Source organism: Equus quagga, chromosome 11 (assembly GCF_021613505.1).
Source record: "Equus quagga isolate Etosha38 chromosome 11, UCLA_HA_Equagga_1.0, whole genome shotgun sequence".
Lineage (NCBI taxonomy): Eukaryota > Metazoa > Chordata > Mammalia > Perissodactyla > Equidae > Equus > Equus quagga.
The window spans coordinates 103,588,458-103,607,869 of record NC_060277.1 but is presented as its reverse complement, the minus strand read 5'-3'; the positions used below and the strand labels follow the sequence as shown (position 1 = coordinate 103,607,869).

General features: G+C 39.1%; 1 protein-coding gene across 4 annotated transcripts in view; it reads right to left on the bottom strand.

Annotated features, from left to right (window-relative positions):
* Window positions 1-19,412, bottom strand: part of CEP112 (centrosomal protein 112) — a 460,069-nt gene that overhangs the window by 84,208 nt on the left and 356,449 nt on the right. For all 4 annotated transcript variants that reach the window (XM_046677462.1, XM_046677465.1, XM_046677464.1 and 1 more), the window contains 2 exons: window positions 16,657-16,719; window positions 10,301-10,450 (listed from right to left, as the gene is read on the bottom strand). In XM_046677462.1, coding sequence (XP_046533418.1) covers window positions 10,301-10,450; window positions 16,657-16,719 — 213 coding nt within the window. The remainder of the gene's footprint in view (window positions 1-10,300; window positions 10,451-16,656; window positions 16,720-19,412) is intronic.

The window sequence follows — 19,412 nt, the reverse complement described above, 5'->3', positions numbered from 1 at the left end:
CTTCTCTACTCATTTACTGTTATTGCTTCTCCTTACTCTAGGAAGCAAAGTCATAATTCACTGTCACACTGTATCCAGGCTTATCTTCCAGAGCATTCTTCCTGGAAAATGGGACTTTTGCTTTATGCTACTATGACTAAATGGCTCTGTCTTCCTTTCTGAGTGAGGAGGCAAGCCTTCTTGGGTGGGATGGAAAATGCATTTCTATTCTTAGCATTATTAATTCTAATTCAGGAGGGCACAAAGAAAATGCCACTTCCCTCTGCGCCTTTAGGACATGCATGCAGGGGAGACAAGAATTAAATAATGAACAGGTCCCAAACAAAGCCATTTGATGCTAGACACTGAGATGTCTTTCTGTTTCTCAATGCTACTAAAACCCCACAATGAGGTTTGTAATTTTATTCTTTGGGAAATGGATTCCTGTAAGCGTTTAGCACAGTGAGAATTGCCCAATCTTATGAAATATTCTCCACCCCCCCCCCCCCCCCCGCCCCAAGCCCTTCTGGTAACACAGACCAGATTTCTAGATGTCCTACTGGCAGCTGACCTTTTCTCGTGAACTCCAGTCAGTGGCCAAGGGAGAGAAGCATCAATGCTTTAAAATCTCTTTTCTGTGCCTGCAAGCAAAAATTTTACAACATTTCTCCTTGATATGAAATCTCTGCTTGGACATCTGGCTTCACAGTGAGGAACTTTCAATACACTAGCTTCAAAGAAAGGGTTTAGCCCTGGTGGTGCGGTGATGCCAGAAGAATGTTCCACAGTCTTTCTGTAGAACTACTTCTAACCAATTCCCCCAGTGAACCTCTGTTGAGTCAGGGGCTATTGTAACGAACATTTAGATAACTTGGCTTTGGTGCACAGCCTTTTGGGAGACTTTCCCTGGAGTATACAAATTATGCTCTCAAATAATATACACAAGGTCTAGGATTTTATCAGAAAATGCCTAATCAGGCAAAAGACATCACTGTTACCAAAGATCGGAGTTGTTTTCACATAACTGCTGTACTATCACAAAATATTTACAAGCTTGCTGCCATCAATAAAATAACATGAGAATAAAGTGAACTTATTAGTTTTCAGAGCCTTGATTTATGAGGCAACATCATTAATTTATTCAGCATATTTTTAGCACTTCCATCAAACCAAACATCGTGGTAAGTGCTTGCTCTCAAGAAGCTTAGAGTCTAGTAGGTGAGAAAGAGAATTAATCAAAATACAGATTCACAATCTCCTATCTGCAATCTTGGAATCCCCAAATCCTCTGAAAAACCACAAATTATTTTTGAAAAGCTGCAGTTAACTTGTGAGGCAACAAAACCTAACCGATGTTGCGAGGGTGTTTATAGTCTCTACTTGTCCCGTTTATGGGGGATATGCATACGTTTCACTGTGCGTTTGTGTGTCTGCACAGTGTGTCTCCCCAAATCCCACTGGGGAAACAGTACAGGCACCGTATCACCTCCCTCGAATCTGCAGATTCTGATTTGCAAAACGCATCCAACCTCAAGGCTTTGGATAAGGGATGGTGGACAGCATCACAGTGCAGCAAAAACTCCACCAGAAGAGTGAACAAAGCTGGTATGACCTCCTCTCTCTGATACTTCACGGAAAAGATGACATTTAAGTCTTAAAGGAAAAGGACTTTACACAGAGTTCATGGGATCACAGAGAGCACGGCACGAATGTTGAGGACTGGCAGTTGATGAGGTGGAGAGGAGGGCAAGAGCTAGACAAGTGCTTCTGAAAGGTTTTGATCTCCGTACCCCTTTACCTTCTTAAAAATCAAAACTCAAAAACCTCAAAGAGGTTCTGCTATGTGGGTTATAGTTATTGATATTTACCACATTATAAATTAAAACTATGAAATATCAAAACATTTGTTAATTCATTTTAAAATGACAGTAATAAACCCATTACATGTGAACATAAATGTATTTTTTAATTAAAAATAACTATCTTCTAAAGCAAAACACATTCAGTGAGAAGAGTGGCTATGCATTATATTTTTGCAAATCTTTTTACTGTTTGCCTTAGAAGGCAGCAGAATTCTCATATCTGCTTCTGCATTCAATCTCTTGCAATATGCTGCTTTGGCTGAAGTATAGGAAGACAATCTAGTCTCGTGTGGACAAGTAACTGGAAAAGGGGGGAAGATTTTAGTAGGCTTTTCAGACGATTGTTGATATTCCTGTGATGACATCAAAATTTGACAAGTGATAGTCTCTTAAAAGTTAGTTGCCGTGTGGAATCCGAAACCCTATCTTGCTGCACCGTTGCACTGAAATCCACTGGCCTCTTTTCTACTTAGGATGGATCTTTTACCCACGCATGATTTTGTAACATCAGGTATTGGTCATGCGGAAAGCACTGGTTCCGTGAGTTATATAAATCTTCCAAATGTGATGAGCTTCATTACATCCTTCCCCCTTTCTTCCCATCACATCCTCAGTAATACCACTGCTCTCATCAGAAAAGTTTTTAAGTTGTGGGAAGCTGTCAAGCCTACAGCAAGGGCACAAGTTTTCCAAATTTCTAATTTTTGCTTGAAAGCTCATATTTTATCATTAGCAACAATAGAGTCAGTTGTTGCCCTTGAAGTGTCAGGCTCACTTTCTTCGTTTTCAAGAAAACCTCTGCCAGATACTCAAATCTGAATAAGTGTAGTCTGCCTGTCAATTGTTCTTTCCAAGTGACTACGGTTCAGCTCACACTCCAACGCAGAACTTCTTTTCCTTGAGACAACCATCTTACTTCAGGACGCAGCAGAATCGCTTCATGTGTACCTGCTATTCACATTCAAAAGATGTGCTCTCAAGGGGTGAGATTTAATCAAATTAACACACTTCATTGCTTCAGTTTTTTTTTTAAAGCACAAGTATGTGGTGGTGAAGAGAATAATGACTACCAGTACGTGAGTGTCAATGCCTTGTTTGTGCTACGACACCAGCAGTTTTACCCCCCATTGCTTTTATACCATCAGTGCAAATGTGAACACAGCAAAAAAGGCAAGTGACATCTTAGTGTTATTATGAAAATAGTTTTGATCCCTGAAAAGGTCTCAGCCTCACACGGGTCTGAGGACAACACCTTGAGAACTGTTGGTTTAGATCATGAAATGCTTTGTATGCCATGCTGACAAGCACAGGCTTTATCCTATAGGCAATGGAAAGCCACTAACGGATTTTAAGGAGCAAAGCACATGCTCCTATTTGTGCTTTAGAAAGGCCGCCTCATGACAGTGTGAGGGATGGATCTGAGAGGCCGAGCTGCTGGCAGCAATTCTACACAGGATGGACTGTAACAGGCAAGGCCAAAGAGGAGGAGGTTCTGACGAAGAAGGTAGGAACTAGTGACTGGGAAATAGGTATGAGTTTGGAGATATTTAGGTGTTATTTCTAGGAATTGACCTAAGAGACGAGAGGGAGGGGAAGAATCCATTCAGGGGGACTTCCAGAATCTGACTTGAGTGACCAGGTGGATGATGGTGGTACTTTAATTCAGATAATCAATACAAAGTGAAGAACAGGTTGGGGGGAAGGGAAGAGTGGGAGGAAGATAAATTCAGTTTACAATATGTCTAGTTTGAGCAGCCTGTGGGCCGTCCAAGTGAAACTGTGCAACAGCAGTTAGAAGTGTGGATGGAGAGTTCAGAAAAAAAGTCTGGGTGGAGGTGAAAACTCAGAATTCACTTGCATGGAAGTTTACATGAAGGGATGAGATTGTCGAGGGACAGTACATACAGAGAAAACAGAAGAGGCTTTGAGTAATATCAACATTTGAGTGCTAAGAATAGGAAGGGGAGACAGGGAAGGGGAACAAGGGTTTCAGAATGGTAGATGACCTGGGAAAGTACTGCCACGGAGCGAAGGGAGTTTTTAGAGACCATGTACGTGCAGATTGAATCACGGTTCACAGATGATCATGGCCTCTTACTAGAGTGGGAATACAATTTCCCTGCCCATTGATTGGATGGAAACGAAGCTGAGGCTGCAGTGATTGTTCTTCTGCTCTCCCTTTTGCACCCCTGTAATCCACCATGAGGACAGCTATTAGTCCAAGGAGACTGTGCAGACACGTAGAGCAGACCTGAACCCAGCCTAAAGCCTGGGGTCAAGCCCCGCCAATCCACAGCCTAAATCTGAGCCACACGAGTGATCTGCACATGTTGAAAGGAAAATAAATGTTTGTTATTATAAGTCACTGAGTTTGGGGGATTGTTTGTTATGTAGCATTCTTGCAGCAATAGCTGACCAACATAAGTTCCTCGTTAAATGATATTAAGGAGTCAAACAGGCTTCTAAGATCAGATGGCAGATTGATTTTCCCTCTCCCAAAACCAAATGAAGTGAGTAAATGACAGTAAAAACTGGAAAAAATGCACTAACAGCACTGAAATAGGGTAGTGAGGTAGACACAATACAAAAAACCCTCAAAAGCCTGCGGTCAAGGAAAGAAATGTGCTTCTGGAGCACACAAGAGAGTTGCACAGTGGCTCAACTTCAAAATCTGCCAGTGTCCCCTGAATCATTATTTCGCTATGAGTTAACAAAATCCTGAGAATTTTTATTAATATCACCAAATCTGGAGAGAAGAAAACTGTGAGTAGCCTCATCTTTTTCCTCTTCTGACTGAGAGAAGTGGAGATGGATACAGTGGAACAACAGGTAAATATCCAGCTGTTAATCTCTGAGGGAAGTGAAGGTGTCAGGACTCCAGAGATATACACCAAATTGGGATAATTCAAACCCCAGAGGGAGCGCATACGCCCTCTCCCATTGAGGTGGTGTGAGCCCTGAAACAAAGAGGGCAGTGAGCCCCACCTCACTGCACGCACACCTCTATCCAGCTCTGCCTTCCGCTTCCCTCGGGCCAGAGAAAATGCAGACACTACAGATAAGGTTGACTCACAGAGAGAGAGAATCACTATGCTTCAGAAACATCTGACATTGGATGTTTAACATTTAGAGGTATCCTGGTTAACTAACGAATTTATCCTGGTTAACTTACTAAACTTACATGATAAAGAAAGACTTCTTCAGGAATCCCTCAGAAAAAGCAAACCATTTACACCAGGGAAAACTTAGTCTTGATCAGCCTTCTCCACGGCAATAATAAACGCTGGATGAGCAACGTTTCAGTTCTCAAGGGAAGAAATGTGAACAAGAATATTGTGCCCATCTAACACATCATTTAAAAACAAAGGTTAATCAGCAGACATTCTGAAACATGAAACAACTCAGGGAAGATAGTACCGTGCGTCTTGAAGAAGCTACTTGACCAAGAAATCCAGCCAATTAAGAACCAAATCAAAGTAAAAACTTTGGGAATGGAGTTGCTGTGGTAAAAGGCCTAGCGGTAAGCACCACATCCATTAAAGATAGCTTGAGTATAAACCAAAGGTCGTGATTAAAGACAAATGGCGAATATCATAAACCTGGACAGTGTAAAAATACTACTACTCCTCTGTGTCAGAGGTGGTAAGGAGGGGTGATGGGAGGAAGTACGAGCGTACTAATGTACTCATTTTTCAGCCCCAAATCAAATTCTGTCCAATGTTCAACAATTCCTTCTGTTTTACTCTAGTTTCTTTCATCTCTTTAATTTAAGTAAAGTTAAGAGTTTTCTAAAACAAACAAAAATATAGAATCTAGAGTATTATCCCATTTTATAAATCTATTTGGCTTTCTTTCTCTTTTTTCCTTATATGTAGTAGGATATCTGAAATAATGATCACGTTAATGCTATGATGGTTATTTCTGGGTGATGGGATTTGGGATGACTTTAAATATTTTTAATTTTTTCCTCCCTGCATTTTGAATTATTTCTGAGCATTTGCCATTATCCATTTTTACAAAAACAATAGAGTAGATTTTCTTAAAAAAAAAAAAGATGGATACAAATATGCCACAATGTTAATTAACAACATTGATTCTCGGTGGTAGGAATATAGACATAGATATTTTCTTCTTTGTACTATTTTGTACAGGTCAGGAATGAATGGGAGATGAAAACTGGATGTTTAAGAGAGACGACTGTGGTGGATTTAAGATGGCCTCACAATCTCCCATTCCTCCCATTGAGAGGTGGAGGCTATTTCCCCCCAACCTGGATTCTGGGCTGGCCCTGGGACCTGTCTTGGCCAATAGAATGTGGTGGAAGTGCTCCTGTGAATTTTCCTATCGTAGCCTTAAGAGAAGTGCAGGTCTGCCCTCACCTCTTTGAGCACTTTCTCAGACACCAGCTTCCACGTAAAAAGTCTGACTACCCAGAGAGCAAGGCCACATGGAGAGGGCTGAAACCATCTTGGACGTTGAAGCCCCAGCCAAGCTTCCTGCTGAATGTAACCCCACGAGGGGCCCCAGCCAATGCTACACACTGAGCAGCAGAATCATCCAGCCTATCCCTGCCCAAGTCTCTGGTCCAAAGAATTATGGGCATATAACGTAGCTGTTGCTTTAAACCACCAAGTTTTAGGGCGGTTTGCTATGCAGCAGAGATAGCTCTTTTTAGAAGCTTGACTTCGAAGGTAAGGAGTAAGGAGTGATGAAGATTTTTTCGACCTCGACTTTTTCAGATGGGGTATACAACAGCATAAAAGATCTATTTGTATGAATGCGTTTACGTCTATAACTCTTCACACTCCAGGAATTCTGTTTTGTGAAAGACTTCACTTCATCTTTGTTTCTCAGACAGCGAGGACCACGCCTGCTCTTAGTCTCAGCCACCATGATTCCTTCATGTCCACTGGATTCCTTTAGGCTGGTGGCTCTTCCTTTTTTACTAAACTATTTTTGTTGTTTCTTATTGTAAAAGTGATGCTATAACTTAAAATATAGGGCTAAGACAAAAGAAGAAAATTACCACAGATTCCACCACTCAGAGATCTCCACCAGCAAAATTTTGATATGATTCCAATTTTGTTTCTCTTTATATGTACTTTCATGTGCAAAAATTACCTCATATGTACATAATTTTTTATAAACTGTATTTTCATTGAAAACTATCTTGTGAACATTTGCAAAATCTTTAAATATCCTTCTCCAACGTCATTTTCAATATTGCATAGTTTACGCACCATGGTGAAAAATACAGTATAGAAAGGAGATAGAGAATGCTGGTATTGTGGGTGCCTGGTATATGATAGGAGCTCACTAAATAGTTATTGGATAAATGAATGAATGCTAGAATGAGCATCTTTTTGGCTAGCTAACGCTTAGTGAAACTCTTTAATTGCCAGCTTAGGGCAAATTCTGGAAATGGGTCAAAGGCTAGGCACGTCTCTCAGGCAATTTAATAACGATAGGTATTGCCAAATTACCCTGCAGAAATGTTTTATCAAGTTACACTGCACCAGATTGGTGGCCCTTTAAGTGGGTTTTAGTAGATACTTTATATCTCAAGTTTTCTCCAAAGAATTACTTTAACGAAAGTTTTATTTATTCTGTGGCTCTGCAGAGTGAGTACTAGGTTTATTCTCCATCTCCATTCTCCATCACCAACTTGAGAGCTCAGCTCATCAACCCAGAAATGCGGTGAAGTACGTTTCACAATTAGCACGCACACTGTGTTTATAGCACTATTTAATACGAACATTTAAATACAGTAATATTTAATGTTACAAAATATTATGTACATATGAGCGTATTTTAATATATACACAGACAAGTGCATTTGGTTTCAGAAAACCAAAAACAAGCCTCATGGTGACTGTGCCTCTCTCTGAGTGTCTCTACTATCTATCTATGTATTTATATGTATAAAACACTCAAATGTAACTGGAATGTCCAAACCAGACATCTGTTGCAAACGTGCTGTTATCGTTCAGGCAGACGGAAGTCAGCATGAGGGTATCTGGGTTCATTTATGCACTCGGTCATTGACTCACTTTCATAGACTGAATGTAGAGGCTGAGATTTGGTGTAATAGTTCATAGCTGAGGCTTTCAAGTCAGAAAGTCTGTGACTTAAACTTGGCTCTCCCAGTTTAGCAGTATGACCTTGGGCTGGTTATTTAACCTCAGAGCCTCAGTTTTCCCATCTAGAAGATAGGGATGATAGAAATACCTTCCTCATAAGGATTACTCTAAGGCTTAAATGAGATAACAGAACATGAGATGAATGAAATTGTTTGGCAGAGAGCCTGATACATAGTCCATGTTGAATAAATATCAGCTATTATTCCTATTATTTTTGGTAACACAGCCTGAGAAAAAAAGAACCAAGGCAATAAGTGCTAATGAATTAATTATCTTATGTAGATTAATACAAAAAAAAGTCATTCACTTTACACATAATCTAAGTGAGTGAATCAAAACTGAACTATGCCTGGGGCTGGCCCAGTGGCGCAGCAGTTAAGTTGCACATTCCACTTTGCTGGCCTGGGGTTCGTTGGTTTGGATCCTGGGTGCAGACATGGCATCACTTGGCAAGCCATGCTGTGGCAGGCGTCCCACATAGAAAAAAAGTGGAAGAAGATGGGCACGGATCTTAGCATAGGGCTAGCCCTCCTCAGCAAAAAAAAAGAGGAGGACTGGCGGCAGATGCTAGCTCAGGGCTGGTCTTCCTCAAAAAAAAAAACCAAAACCAACAAACTGAACTATATCTTATTTACACTGTAATTTTAATTATTTTCAAGTACCTGTGGTATCCATGTTTGGAGGTCATAAAACATATATATTTATATATACACACTGCCATCTTTTAAATTCAGTCTTTATGATTTGACACTTTGTTGGAAATTAGGATCAGAATGTTTTTCCCGCTTAACAGGTAAATGGATTAAAACTGCAAAAACAGATAATTAAAACTAGGCAGTTATATTAATTACATTTCTTTCAAGTTTTTTTTAAACTTTAAGAAATAATGCTGGAAACTATGTTGTTACAGAGTAAAACAATTTATGTTTTCCCTTTTTGCTTCTATTGGGATTTAATTATTTACTTAAAATTTGGAAATTACCTACCACTTGGTATTTGGACATAAAGTGGAAAAGAAATTCACTTAAAATGAAATTTTTATATAATTAAAACAATTTAAACAAAGTATGTAACTCAGTTCACGTAAAGCAAAACAGTCATACAGATCAATGAGCATGTCCTACGCATTTGTAAATGGAAAAAGGCTTCCAAGATTTTTTAAATTACCAGAATTTGGAAAAGAAACATCTTTTTTGTCTCATATCCCATGTAGGGGGAAAAACGCTCACAGGTAGAAATATACAGGGAAAATCTCATTAACAACAAAATAAAATAAGTCCTCACCTCTAAAGCGAGAAGCCTTCAAGGTTTTGTCCATATCTTAAGATTTTTTATTATATTTGGTGTTGTCCAGGCTTAAAAAGGGTATATATAAAAAAGTGACTTATGTTAACATTAACTTTTCCCTAAATTACTCAGCTAGCCTACAGCAGGCTGTAGAAAAGAAAGACCGAGGGGTTAGGCAGAAAAGGGCAGCGGTAAAACCCAAATGTTTCCTTTATTTTTCCTTGCTTTGTATGATTACTCTACATGCTTTGAGTATTGTTATAACAAAGTAAAATCACTGAAAAATAATCTTTTGCTGGAAATTCTTAAAAAAAATTTTTGTTCTCTTTTAAATCTTATTTATAAAGGTTCCCAGATGCTTATCCCCACAGATTAAACACAGCATGATGTAGACGCTTACAATAATAGTCAATGCTATGAAGCCAAGAAAAAACTACTTTGAAATCTAACTGCCTATCACCTAAAGAATCAGGGTCCAGGGAATTTTCTGTTGCTACTAAAGGTGTGATTCTCTGAAGCCATTTAGAAACAACCTCGGTTCTCAGCAGCAATGCATCTACCCTGTACTATGTGAAAGCACATCAAACGGCTGGCATTCCAAACCTCAGACAGGTTATTTCTCATTATGCGAACACATAATGAAAGGATGTGGGCAAAGAATAGAACGTAAATTGGAAGCTGACTTCTGAATTTATTAGCCAGCAGTACTGGGCTAAAACAGTCATTCTAATTTCAAGAGACAGCTCCAAAGTGGTTCTCCAGAGAAAGGACAGGGTATTTTTCAAATATTTGTTCAATGTGAATGGACTGGGCTTGCCAAAAATGACTTTTTATGCTGGCATGTGATCTCTTAGAGGGAAGTCAGCCTGAGTCACTGGATACATCAAAGGTGGAGTCCAGTGAATGGAATTACTGCAGGCTGTGTGAACAAGCCAGATACCTGCATTCATCTGCCCACTGAGGGGATCTCAGCCCTCCTTTTAATTACATTAAAGCAGCTGGTGCCACTGGTTACTGAAGTCTTCAGATTACCTTGATTGCTCGGTCATTATCTCTAATCAGCTGCTTCTTCTCATCTTCAAACTTCTGTATAACATCCTGGAGCCGCCTTTCTGCAGCAAGCTGCTGCCGGCTGTTCTCCTCTTTCAGAGAGGAAATGGTTGTCTGAAGTTCTGCTATGATCTAAAATGAAAACAGCATGCTAGAACTTCAAATTCTTCAGTGAGAGGCATCTATTTTATATGTATTTATGCTTAACAAAAGAATGGATTTGGCAAAACTCTAGTCCACAAACTAAATATTTTCAATCAACATATCACACACTATAAGGCATGAAATTCCCCACAATAAAGGCTATAATAAAACTGTGAATGGTGAGCAACTGCTGAACCAAATATATTTGGAAGACATTTCCACTATAACATTCCACAATATTTACTCATCAGAAAAAAGAACATCTGTGATCTCAAAAATATGAAAAGCATCAGATTTTATTTTCCTTAGCAATACACTTATTAGAATGAAAAAAGCTATTTTGCCTTTCATAATACTCTGAGCTGCAATAACCAAAGGACATAATGAACAAAGTTCGTTCTTCATAGTTACCTCATCCTACACAGTAATTTTTGAGTATCCACTAATGTTTGTGCATTGTGCTAAGCACTTCCAGCCCCTGTGTCGTTTACTACAGTGAGACTAGCGTTATTATCGCCCATCTTTTATAAATGGAGAACCAGAGGTATAGAAAGCGGTCACATATTTTACCTTGTCGAAGACGACATCCAACCAGGGAGACAAGCAGGATGTGAACCATGCAGTCGGATCAATCACTGCACTACTCGGTTCCTCTAACCGGCCTACTTTGTTTTTCTTTTAAACAAGGTTTTGCTATTGAAGAGAAGTTTATTATACATAGTTCCAAACAGGTTGCTTTCTTCCTAACTGATATATATCCATGAAAGTTTATTTTGGTTCAAAGAGTATCATTTCCAAGACTCACACAGTATTCTCTACCTTTGAGAATTGCTTTTCTCGAGGACTGACTGCCCTCCAAGTTCTCAAAGCAGTCAACTGAGGGAGTCTTTTAATTTAATGAGTTTACTGACAGCATCACTCTTCCTCTGGTTTGGATGTATGCACTTCCTTTCAAATTCAATAGTGATGACTTCTTAAAAGCAGGAAACGGTTGTTTCTTCTAATAAAAGAAACAACTTTAGTCCTGGGTTAGAATATAATTCTGTTGGTTCTGGGGGAGGAGGGCTGGTTGGTGAGAAACTCTGGACAAGTTAGTTATCTTGAAGCTCAGTTTTTCCAACTATTATTTGATGGCAAAACTAGATTACCGTGTTATAAGGCAATAAATAGAAACTGTCTGGAGTTCCACAGAAGCCAAGTCCTGTAGAAATATTAGTTGCTACCACTGACATAAATAATAGCATATTTACAATAAAATATGGAGTATTTATGCTTTTAAAAGTGAGCAAACTCACTGTAACAAAGTTTAACATTTAGAATCTGTAAATAAGTAAATATTAAAACAACTGTGAAATAAATGACAAAATACATAGTAGGAGTATGTTAGTATTTTTAAACGCAAACTTGATTGTGCTATGAGGGGAGGAATTCATTTACTGAGAATGAAGATATTTTCATTTGTTTTCTGAATTTGGATTAAATGTTGTTTCCATTCTGGCATCAATTCAATTAATTCTCATCGCACTTCTATGAAACAGGGAAGGTTAAATTCTTACAGCAAATGTCAAAAAACTGAGGCACAGAAGAATCAGCTCATTCAGGCACAGAGCAAGAAGAGCCAGAGATAAGAAAGAGCCAGATTTCCTTGGCCCAACATGAAACTTAAGATTGATATTTTATAAGAACACGGGGCCAAATAGTAAAAATAACTTCCTATTTCAGTGACTCTTGCAGTGTTTCAAGTGGAGGGGACCACAACTCTGCAGAAGTGGTGAGTTCAATTCAGTAACGTGTTTGCTGGGCGTTCAGTGTGTGTGTGTCTAGTTCTATGCAATTTTATCGCACGTATAGATTCGTATATCCACCATCATAAACACGTCAATACATTTTTAAAGTACAAAGTAATTTCATTTCTTTAGAAAGTAAGATTTAGGTTAGCCTTTAACTGACCAAGACTGAAGATAAAAATATTTCAGAGTTCTTCAAATGACCACAAGGGCATGACACAGGGATCTCTCATTTTCAGAAGATTTATGACAGCAGTACATCAAAAAGAAATAAATGCAGGTTTTGGAAGGAACTACAAGTGAAGTCCAGGATGTTCTGAGAACAGTATGCTTGCTTTTGTCTGGAAAATGAAACCTTACATTCTTTGGGGGAATAATGAGATTCCTTAGGGGAAATAATTAGATTATCTTTGGGAAGTTATTTTAAAAACTTAAGATGATGATATAGGGAGAGTGTCAAAACACTTCAGGTGAAACATATTGAATAGATAAATAGATAAGTTGATTGACAGACTGATAGATAAGATGGATATAGAGGAGTGACTAAAATACAGATAATTTTTAAAAGCAGATTTGAGATTTACTTTCAGACTGAGACATAATAATATTAACTAGATTAATTGATTTAGGTAAGGAATAAAACTCACTTGATTGTAGACCCAGAGTATAAGACAACAGACTATGTTCACCCTAGCTCAGTGCACAGAACTGGCACTCAATGAATATTTAAGCAGCAGAACTACAGTCATAGTAAATAAGAAAAAATAATTACTTGGCAAATTATATTGAGAAGACCTAGGCTTTCCATAGAATAATAACGTAAAAAGCTTCCAAGGAAAATGAAAACTACTCTATGTAATCATAATCAAACCCCACCAGTTTTGATTGAATCATAATTAAAAACCATAAAACAAAATGCCACCACTCAACTAAATGTTTACCCTGTATTAGCTTCAGAGAAAAAAGTGGATTAGAACATTTCCATGTGAATATTAAAATGAATATTTTGGGAAGCAAAAGGAGAGATATTTTGGGCTGATGCTGTAAGAAACCTAACCCATGAAAGCTATAACAGTTAATAATTATTGTTAAGCGATTAATACTTTGCCTAAATGTTAGTTGTCTTATTAGGTCTTAAAAATAACAGGATTCTAAATAGAGGCTGAGATTTTTCAGATCGTAGTACAGTTGAGATTTTTATAAAGCTCTTCTTTAAAATACGACAAGACAAGGCATTCTTGGGAAGGTTCCGCAAACACTGAAGATCCTCATACAATCTGCGGAAGAGTGGCTCCTGGGCACCTTTCGCATTCTGGGTTGCTCCCCTGGAGACACGAAGCTTGGGGACGTGTGGGACATGTGGCATATGCCAGGCACGAAGCTGCATCAAGTCTGTGGGAGTTAGTGAGGGGCACTGGGAAAGCCTGTTCCCTGGCAGTGGGGGGCTCCATTGGCATTTCAGTTTTCGTCTTCTCCACAACTACCCATACTCCTGCAAAACGGCAGTATCTTTGAAAAATGGCTACCAGGCGAGTCAGCTGAGTAGGGAAAACTGAAAAGGCAAGGTTGATGTGTAATACTAAGATAAAAAGAACAAGTATGTGATTCTGATGGAAATGATATTTGAGAGTCTGCCCAGAGATGAAGGAAGCACTGCCATCAGGGTGAACATTGAGAATCCCAGAAGGAGCACAGTCCTGGGTGTGCCCAGGTTTAGTGCACATGATCTATTAGGTCCTAAAAGCTTAATAAAAACCTTAAAGATTAAGTAACTTCCTTTAAGGGAAGAAACTATTTAAAATATTTTCCAAATTTAACCTGATGATCTCCTGGGTACCGATGCATTCATTACTAATGCACTCATCTTATTACTGTTTTTTTTTTGGAGAGAAGAATTTTTAAAAACCTGATAAACAGTTAAGCAACTTTGCTTCTGGCATTCTCATCAGCTTAGATATGAATTAGAGATTCTAGCAAACTGTCACTGGAAAACAGAAGAAGTCCATCCATGGTTCTGTTTTATAATGTTCATTTTCAAATAATCTGTTTTTCTGAACTGACTGGAATTGCCGATCAATGTTTCTCAAACGCCAGTTCACAGATAAAAATATACACATATTTATATACATATAAATATTTATACGTACTTAGATGTGGGCAAACAAAATGTTACTAATGTAAGGTTGTCATCTTACCTTTTATGAGAGGGATGGACTACCTTTTACTATGTTATTACACCCTAAGATTTTTTTTCGTTTTTGGGGGTTGCACTGTCTTTTGACTTATGAAATGATGGTTACAGTACATGACGGTTGCTTCCAGTTGATTTTTCCTCCTTCTCTTCCTCCTCCCCCTTCTTCACGTCTTTACTTGGGAAAATATTTGTAACCCTATGCCTCTACAAATTTTGGGGGGAGATTTTATCAATTCTTGAACACCCAAAAATAAATTAAAAATAACTAACTTCTTTCTCCTTCCATACCTTTTTCATTCTTCATTCCCTTCTTTCCTTTCTCAATGGTAATTTTAATACTCATACTATAAGAGCTAACAGCTATTAAATGCTTTACCATGTTCTAGGCTCTGTTCTAAGCACTTTTTTGTCATTGTGTTACTTAATACTTAAAACTATCCTAGGAGGTAAGTACTACTCCCCCATTTTAAAAATGAGGAAACTGAATTCCAGAGAGGGCAAGGAACTCGCTCAAGGTCATGTAAATGGTAGGGCCAGTATTCAAATTCAAATCCAGGCCTATGGGACTCCAAAGCCTGGGCTTTCCTCCACACTAAGTGACATCTAATTCACTTTACTATGAGCTCCTCAGGCTTCTTCATACATTGCTTTAGATAAACTGAAACACTCCTGCTTACACTCCCATCATCTAAGCCTTTCTGTTAGCTATCTTCTATCTCACTTTCGGTCTGCCTCCCTCATTTAATATAAAGCAAAACAAGCAGGATCTGCGGGGATGCCAGCTGGGGCTTTTCATGTTTTAGTTTAAACTTTAACTTTTGGAGTAATAAGATTTCTTTTGATTATAAGAATGTTTCTCAGTGGATTACAAATGATATTTCCTCATATTCTTTCCTCAAGGAAGGTCTAGAATAATCGTGATCAAGACAGAAGCATCATCATTTAAACAAACACATACGACTCTTCACTTAAAGACTTTTTGCTTTCCTAATGGGATGTGAATTACATAATATATACATTTTAGAAATAATTGTAGAATCTAACAAATTTCATGAGAATTATCACCAAAGCTTTGCCATATTAAAAGTGTGTGGGATTGGTCACGCTGATGGTGTCAAGGTTCAGAACTTCCATTCCAAAGTCAGATCCAGGTTGCGTCCTGGCTTAGTTACTTGCTAACTTGTGTCACCTCACTTCTCTGAGTCTCAGTTTTCTCAACTGGAAAAATGGGGCCAATAATAGTTCCCAAGCCCAGAGTTATTGTGAATGAAGACTGAACGAGTCGGTATGGTTAGTGTCCCATAAACATTCTTGGTTTTATGATCATTTTGTTGTTGTGTTGTTGTTACTACCACTGTGTGGTAACTCATAAAGTGGTATGTAAACTTCATTTTACTACCACATATCACTGTATGCACGCAAAACACTAAGAAAAGCCGATTTAAAAAAATCATTAGATATCATGCCCCCAAAATTAAATGGCTTAATCTATTCCTCGGTAAAGTGAAAAGAAGTATTTATATTTATTCTAGAACTACTTATACAACTAAGGAATGCCTGGGAGTCTCTAAATGATATTACAGGGTATCATTATAATAACTTACACAGAAAAAGTACTCTAGGCATCTTACGTCAAGCAGAGACAAGCATTCAACTATTGGCTTTTCTTATACTAAAATTAATGTAGTAACAACATACAGCAAGATATGGATGTAGGGACTTATAATTCTTCTGTTTCCCAAAAGGAGGCAGCAGTTGAGCTGCTGATTTAACCCAAAATACTTGTCATTTTGAGTTTTGCTGTTAAACAGTCTTTGGGTGCAGCAAAATGGAATAGTGCAGAAAAGCACAGATGGTATCAAACTGCTTACATCACAACGGTAGGTGTGTATCCCCTGCTCTTGGGAAATGTGTTTCAGCCTGGGCTTGTTCAAGTGCACAGGCTGGTTTTACAACATCTGAGTCTGTGTGTATATGTGTGTGTGTGTGCGGGTGCGTGTGTATTGGTTGAAATGGTTTAATATGCCTAATTTAAAAAAAATTTTTAATAAGACAAATATTAAAAGCATATTTTATTTATCCATAAACCTATCAAAAATATGATACCAATCCTTGAAAAACTGAAAAGAATTAAGTTTAACTCTAAATTAGAAATGCATTTATGTGCAGATTTCTTTTTTGTTTGTTTTGGTTTTTTTTTTTAACGTTCTTACCTGCGAAGATTTGGCAAGCTTCTGAGTATACTCCTTCTCAATCTGCTTCAGCCTGCAGTTGGCCTGAAAAACACAACGGACACAAACAGACACACACACGGTGACCTGTGAGCTTGGTATCTGTTCCACATGCCTATCACCAGGCAGCTGGGACGGCTGCCAGCTGCACCGCCCTTCTGGGGCAGCCAGAAAACCACAGGGCTTGCCTTTGATCTAACGCCAACTATTCATCACTTAAAAAGCAAAAAGCAAAAAGCAAAAAAAAAAAAAAGGATCTCTCCTGCCAATTATTAGACAAACACAGACTTCTGTGGAGAGAAAGAGAAAGAGAGAAGGAGAGACAGAAATAGACACAGCAAACGTGTGAAGGCTCAGGAGGTACAGTAAGGGAAAGGGAGAAGAAACAAAGGAAAATGAGAAAGAAGAGAGGGCAGAGGGAACTGGAGGAGAAGGAAAGAAAGAAGGCAAATTTAGTCCTCTTTCCCTTAGTTTAAAGATAAAAGAAACAGATGCTCCTAGACAGAGGCAGATAGGAGATTTTTAGATTTACTGAGCAAAGAGTGGAGCCCCACCCTGCCTAACACACGAGAACTAGTTTTTGAAGTGACAAATATATTTAAATCAAACAATTTTTATGTCCTGGAAGTAGGGTGGCCTTCCCAGCTTAAGTCCACATTGCTTAGAACCTGATGATCTCCTTTGCCACCTGAGTTCTGAGCCTTTGTATGTGACCTGCTTTCCCGCTCTCTGGAAGCCTTTGGGATCTTCACTTTCTCTTTAGTGTTTGGAAATGTCACAGTGACATGCTCTAGATTGGCCCTTTTTTCATCCATTGTGTCGGCACTACGTAGGTCTTTCCACTCTGCGCTTGTGTCCTTCATTTCTAGAAAAGGTTCCGGTCATTACTCTCATACTTGCCTCTCTTTTTCCCTGGTCTCTCTCTCTTGTCTGTCTCTCTCTGCAGCTCTGATTGTTGGACCTCTCAGTCTTAGCACCTCTTTTGCATATTGTTCCTATTTTCCATTTCTTTGTCTTTCTAATCTTTCACAGAGATTTTTCAACTTTCAGTTTTAATGTTTCTATTGGATTTTTTAAAAATTCTGCCATACTATTGGTAATTTACAAGAGGTTTTTGTTCTCTGAATAGTATCATCACTCACCTTTTTACAGATCAGGAAACTGAGGCACAGAGAGGTTTAAGTAACACTGTTGGGAAGTGATGCAGCCAAGACTCAGTCCCACGCAGCAGCGCATGGGTGCTGCACCAGCTAAAGCACAGAGCTTAGTGCCTCTCCAGATAGTCCCTATTTCTCCTGAGGTTATTTGTTTCATATATACCTATACATATCTGTTTGTCTACATCTCTATACACACACACACACACACACACACATATATATATATATATACACACACACATTTTTTTCCTGCTCTCTAGAGTATCTGTGGGTTTTTTTCTGAGTTCTTTTTATTTATTTACTTTGCCTGCCTGTTTTGGTCTCTGTTTTTCCTTTTAGATACTTTCCTCAATTATCTGGTGACCTTTGGCATTTTTTCACATTTAAAGTGAGCCCATCTAAAATTGGCAAGCTCAGGGGCCGGCTTGGTGGCACAGCAGTTAAGTTCGCAGGTTCCACTTTGGCGGCCCGTGGTTCGCCGGTTCAGATCCTGGGTGTGGACCTACACACCACTTGTCAAGCCATGCTGTGGTAGGCATCCCACATATAAAGTGGAGGAAGATGGGCACAGATGTTAGCTCAAGGCCAGTCTTCCTCAGCAAAAAGAGGAGGACTGGTGGCAGATGTTAGCTCAAGGCTAATCTTCCTCAAAAAACAAAAAATGGGTAGGCGTGGGGATAGGTGGGCATCATCACATGGTGTCACAAAGGGGCCTGGACCCTGTCATGTCAGTATACGACTGGACACTCTTCTTGGACCATTTTGCCTAGAGCTGAATCCTCCAGCTGACTACGTGCAGCACAGATCTGGCGCCAATGTTTCCACAAGGGCACCCGGGTGTTCAGGATGTAGACTCTTACACAATCCCGTTTTCATTTTTGCCCTCAGCAAAACGAAATGGGTCCCTTCTCTCATTCCATCTCTCCACAGAGCAAACCAGGGGTGCACAGGGGAGGACATGGAATAAACGCATATTTTTGAAACCCTAATCCCAATGTGATGGTATTTGGAGGTGAGGACTTTGAGAGGTCACTGGGTCATGAGGGTGGAGCCCTCATGAATGGGATTAATGCCCTTATAAGAAGAGGTCGGAGAGTTGGTTCTCTTTCTGCCATGTGGGGATACAACGAGAAGATGGCAGGCTACAACCCGGAGTCCTCACCAGAACTCAATCGAGCATGCTGGCACCCTGATCTCAGCCTTCCAGCTTCCAGAGCTGTCAGAAATAAACTTCTGTTCCTAATAAGCCACCGAGTTTATGGTGTTTTGTTAAAGCAACCCGAGATGACTGAGACAATAGCCATGTGTTTTAGGGACTTAAGTTCAAAATCAATTCTTCAGTTTACTCCATAAATTGCATGTATAATCTCACTGAGTACACTCAGTACTTTTTCCCCAGAGTAGAGAAGATAGGTGACTATTGCTCTTTTTCCTAGTAAGCCATCAGACTCTATTCTAGCTCTATAATAATAAAGTCACTCTCCATTATAGAATTAAGGCCACCCTGAACCTCTTGAGGTTTATTTGTCTTGGTTCACATTCTGCCATTTTTTTAATCACCAAATTATTGATAAAGTA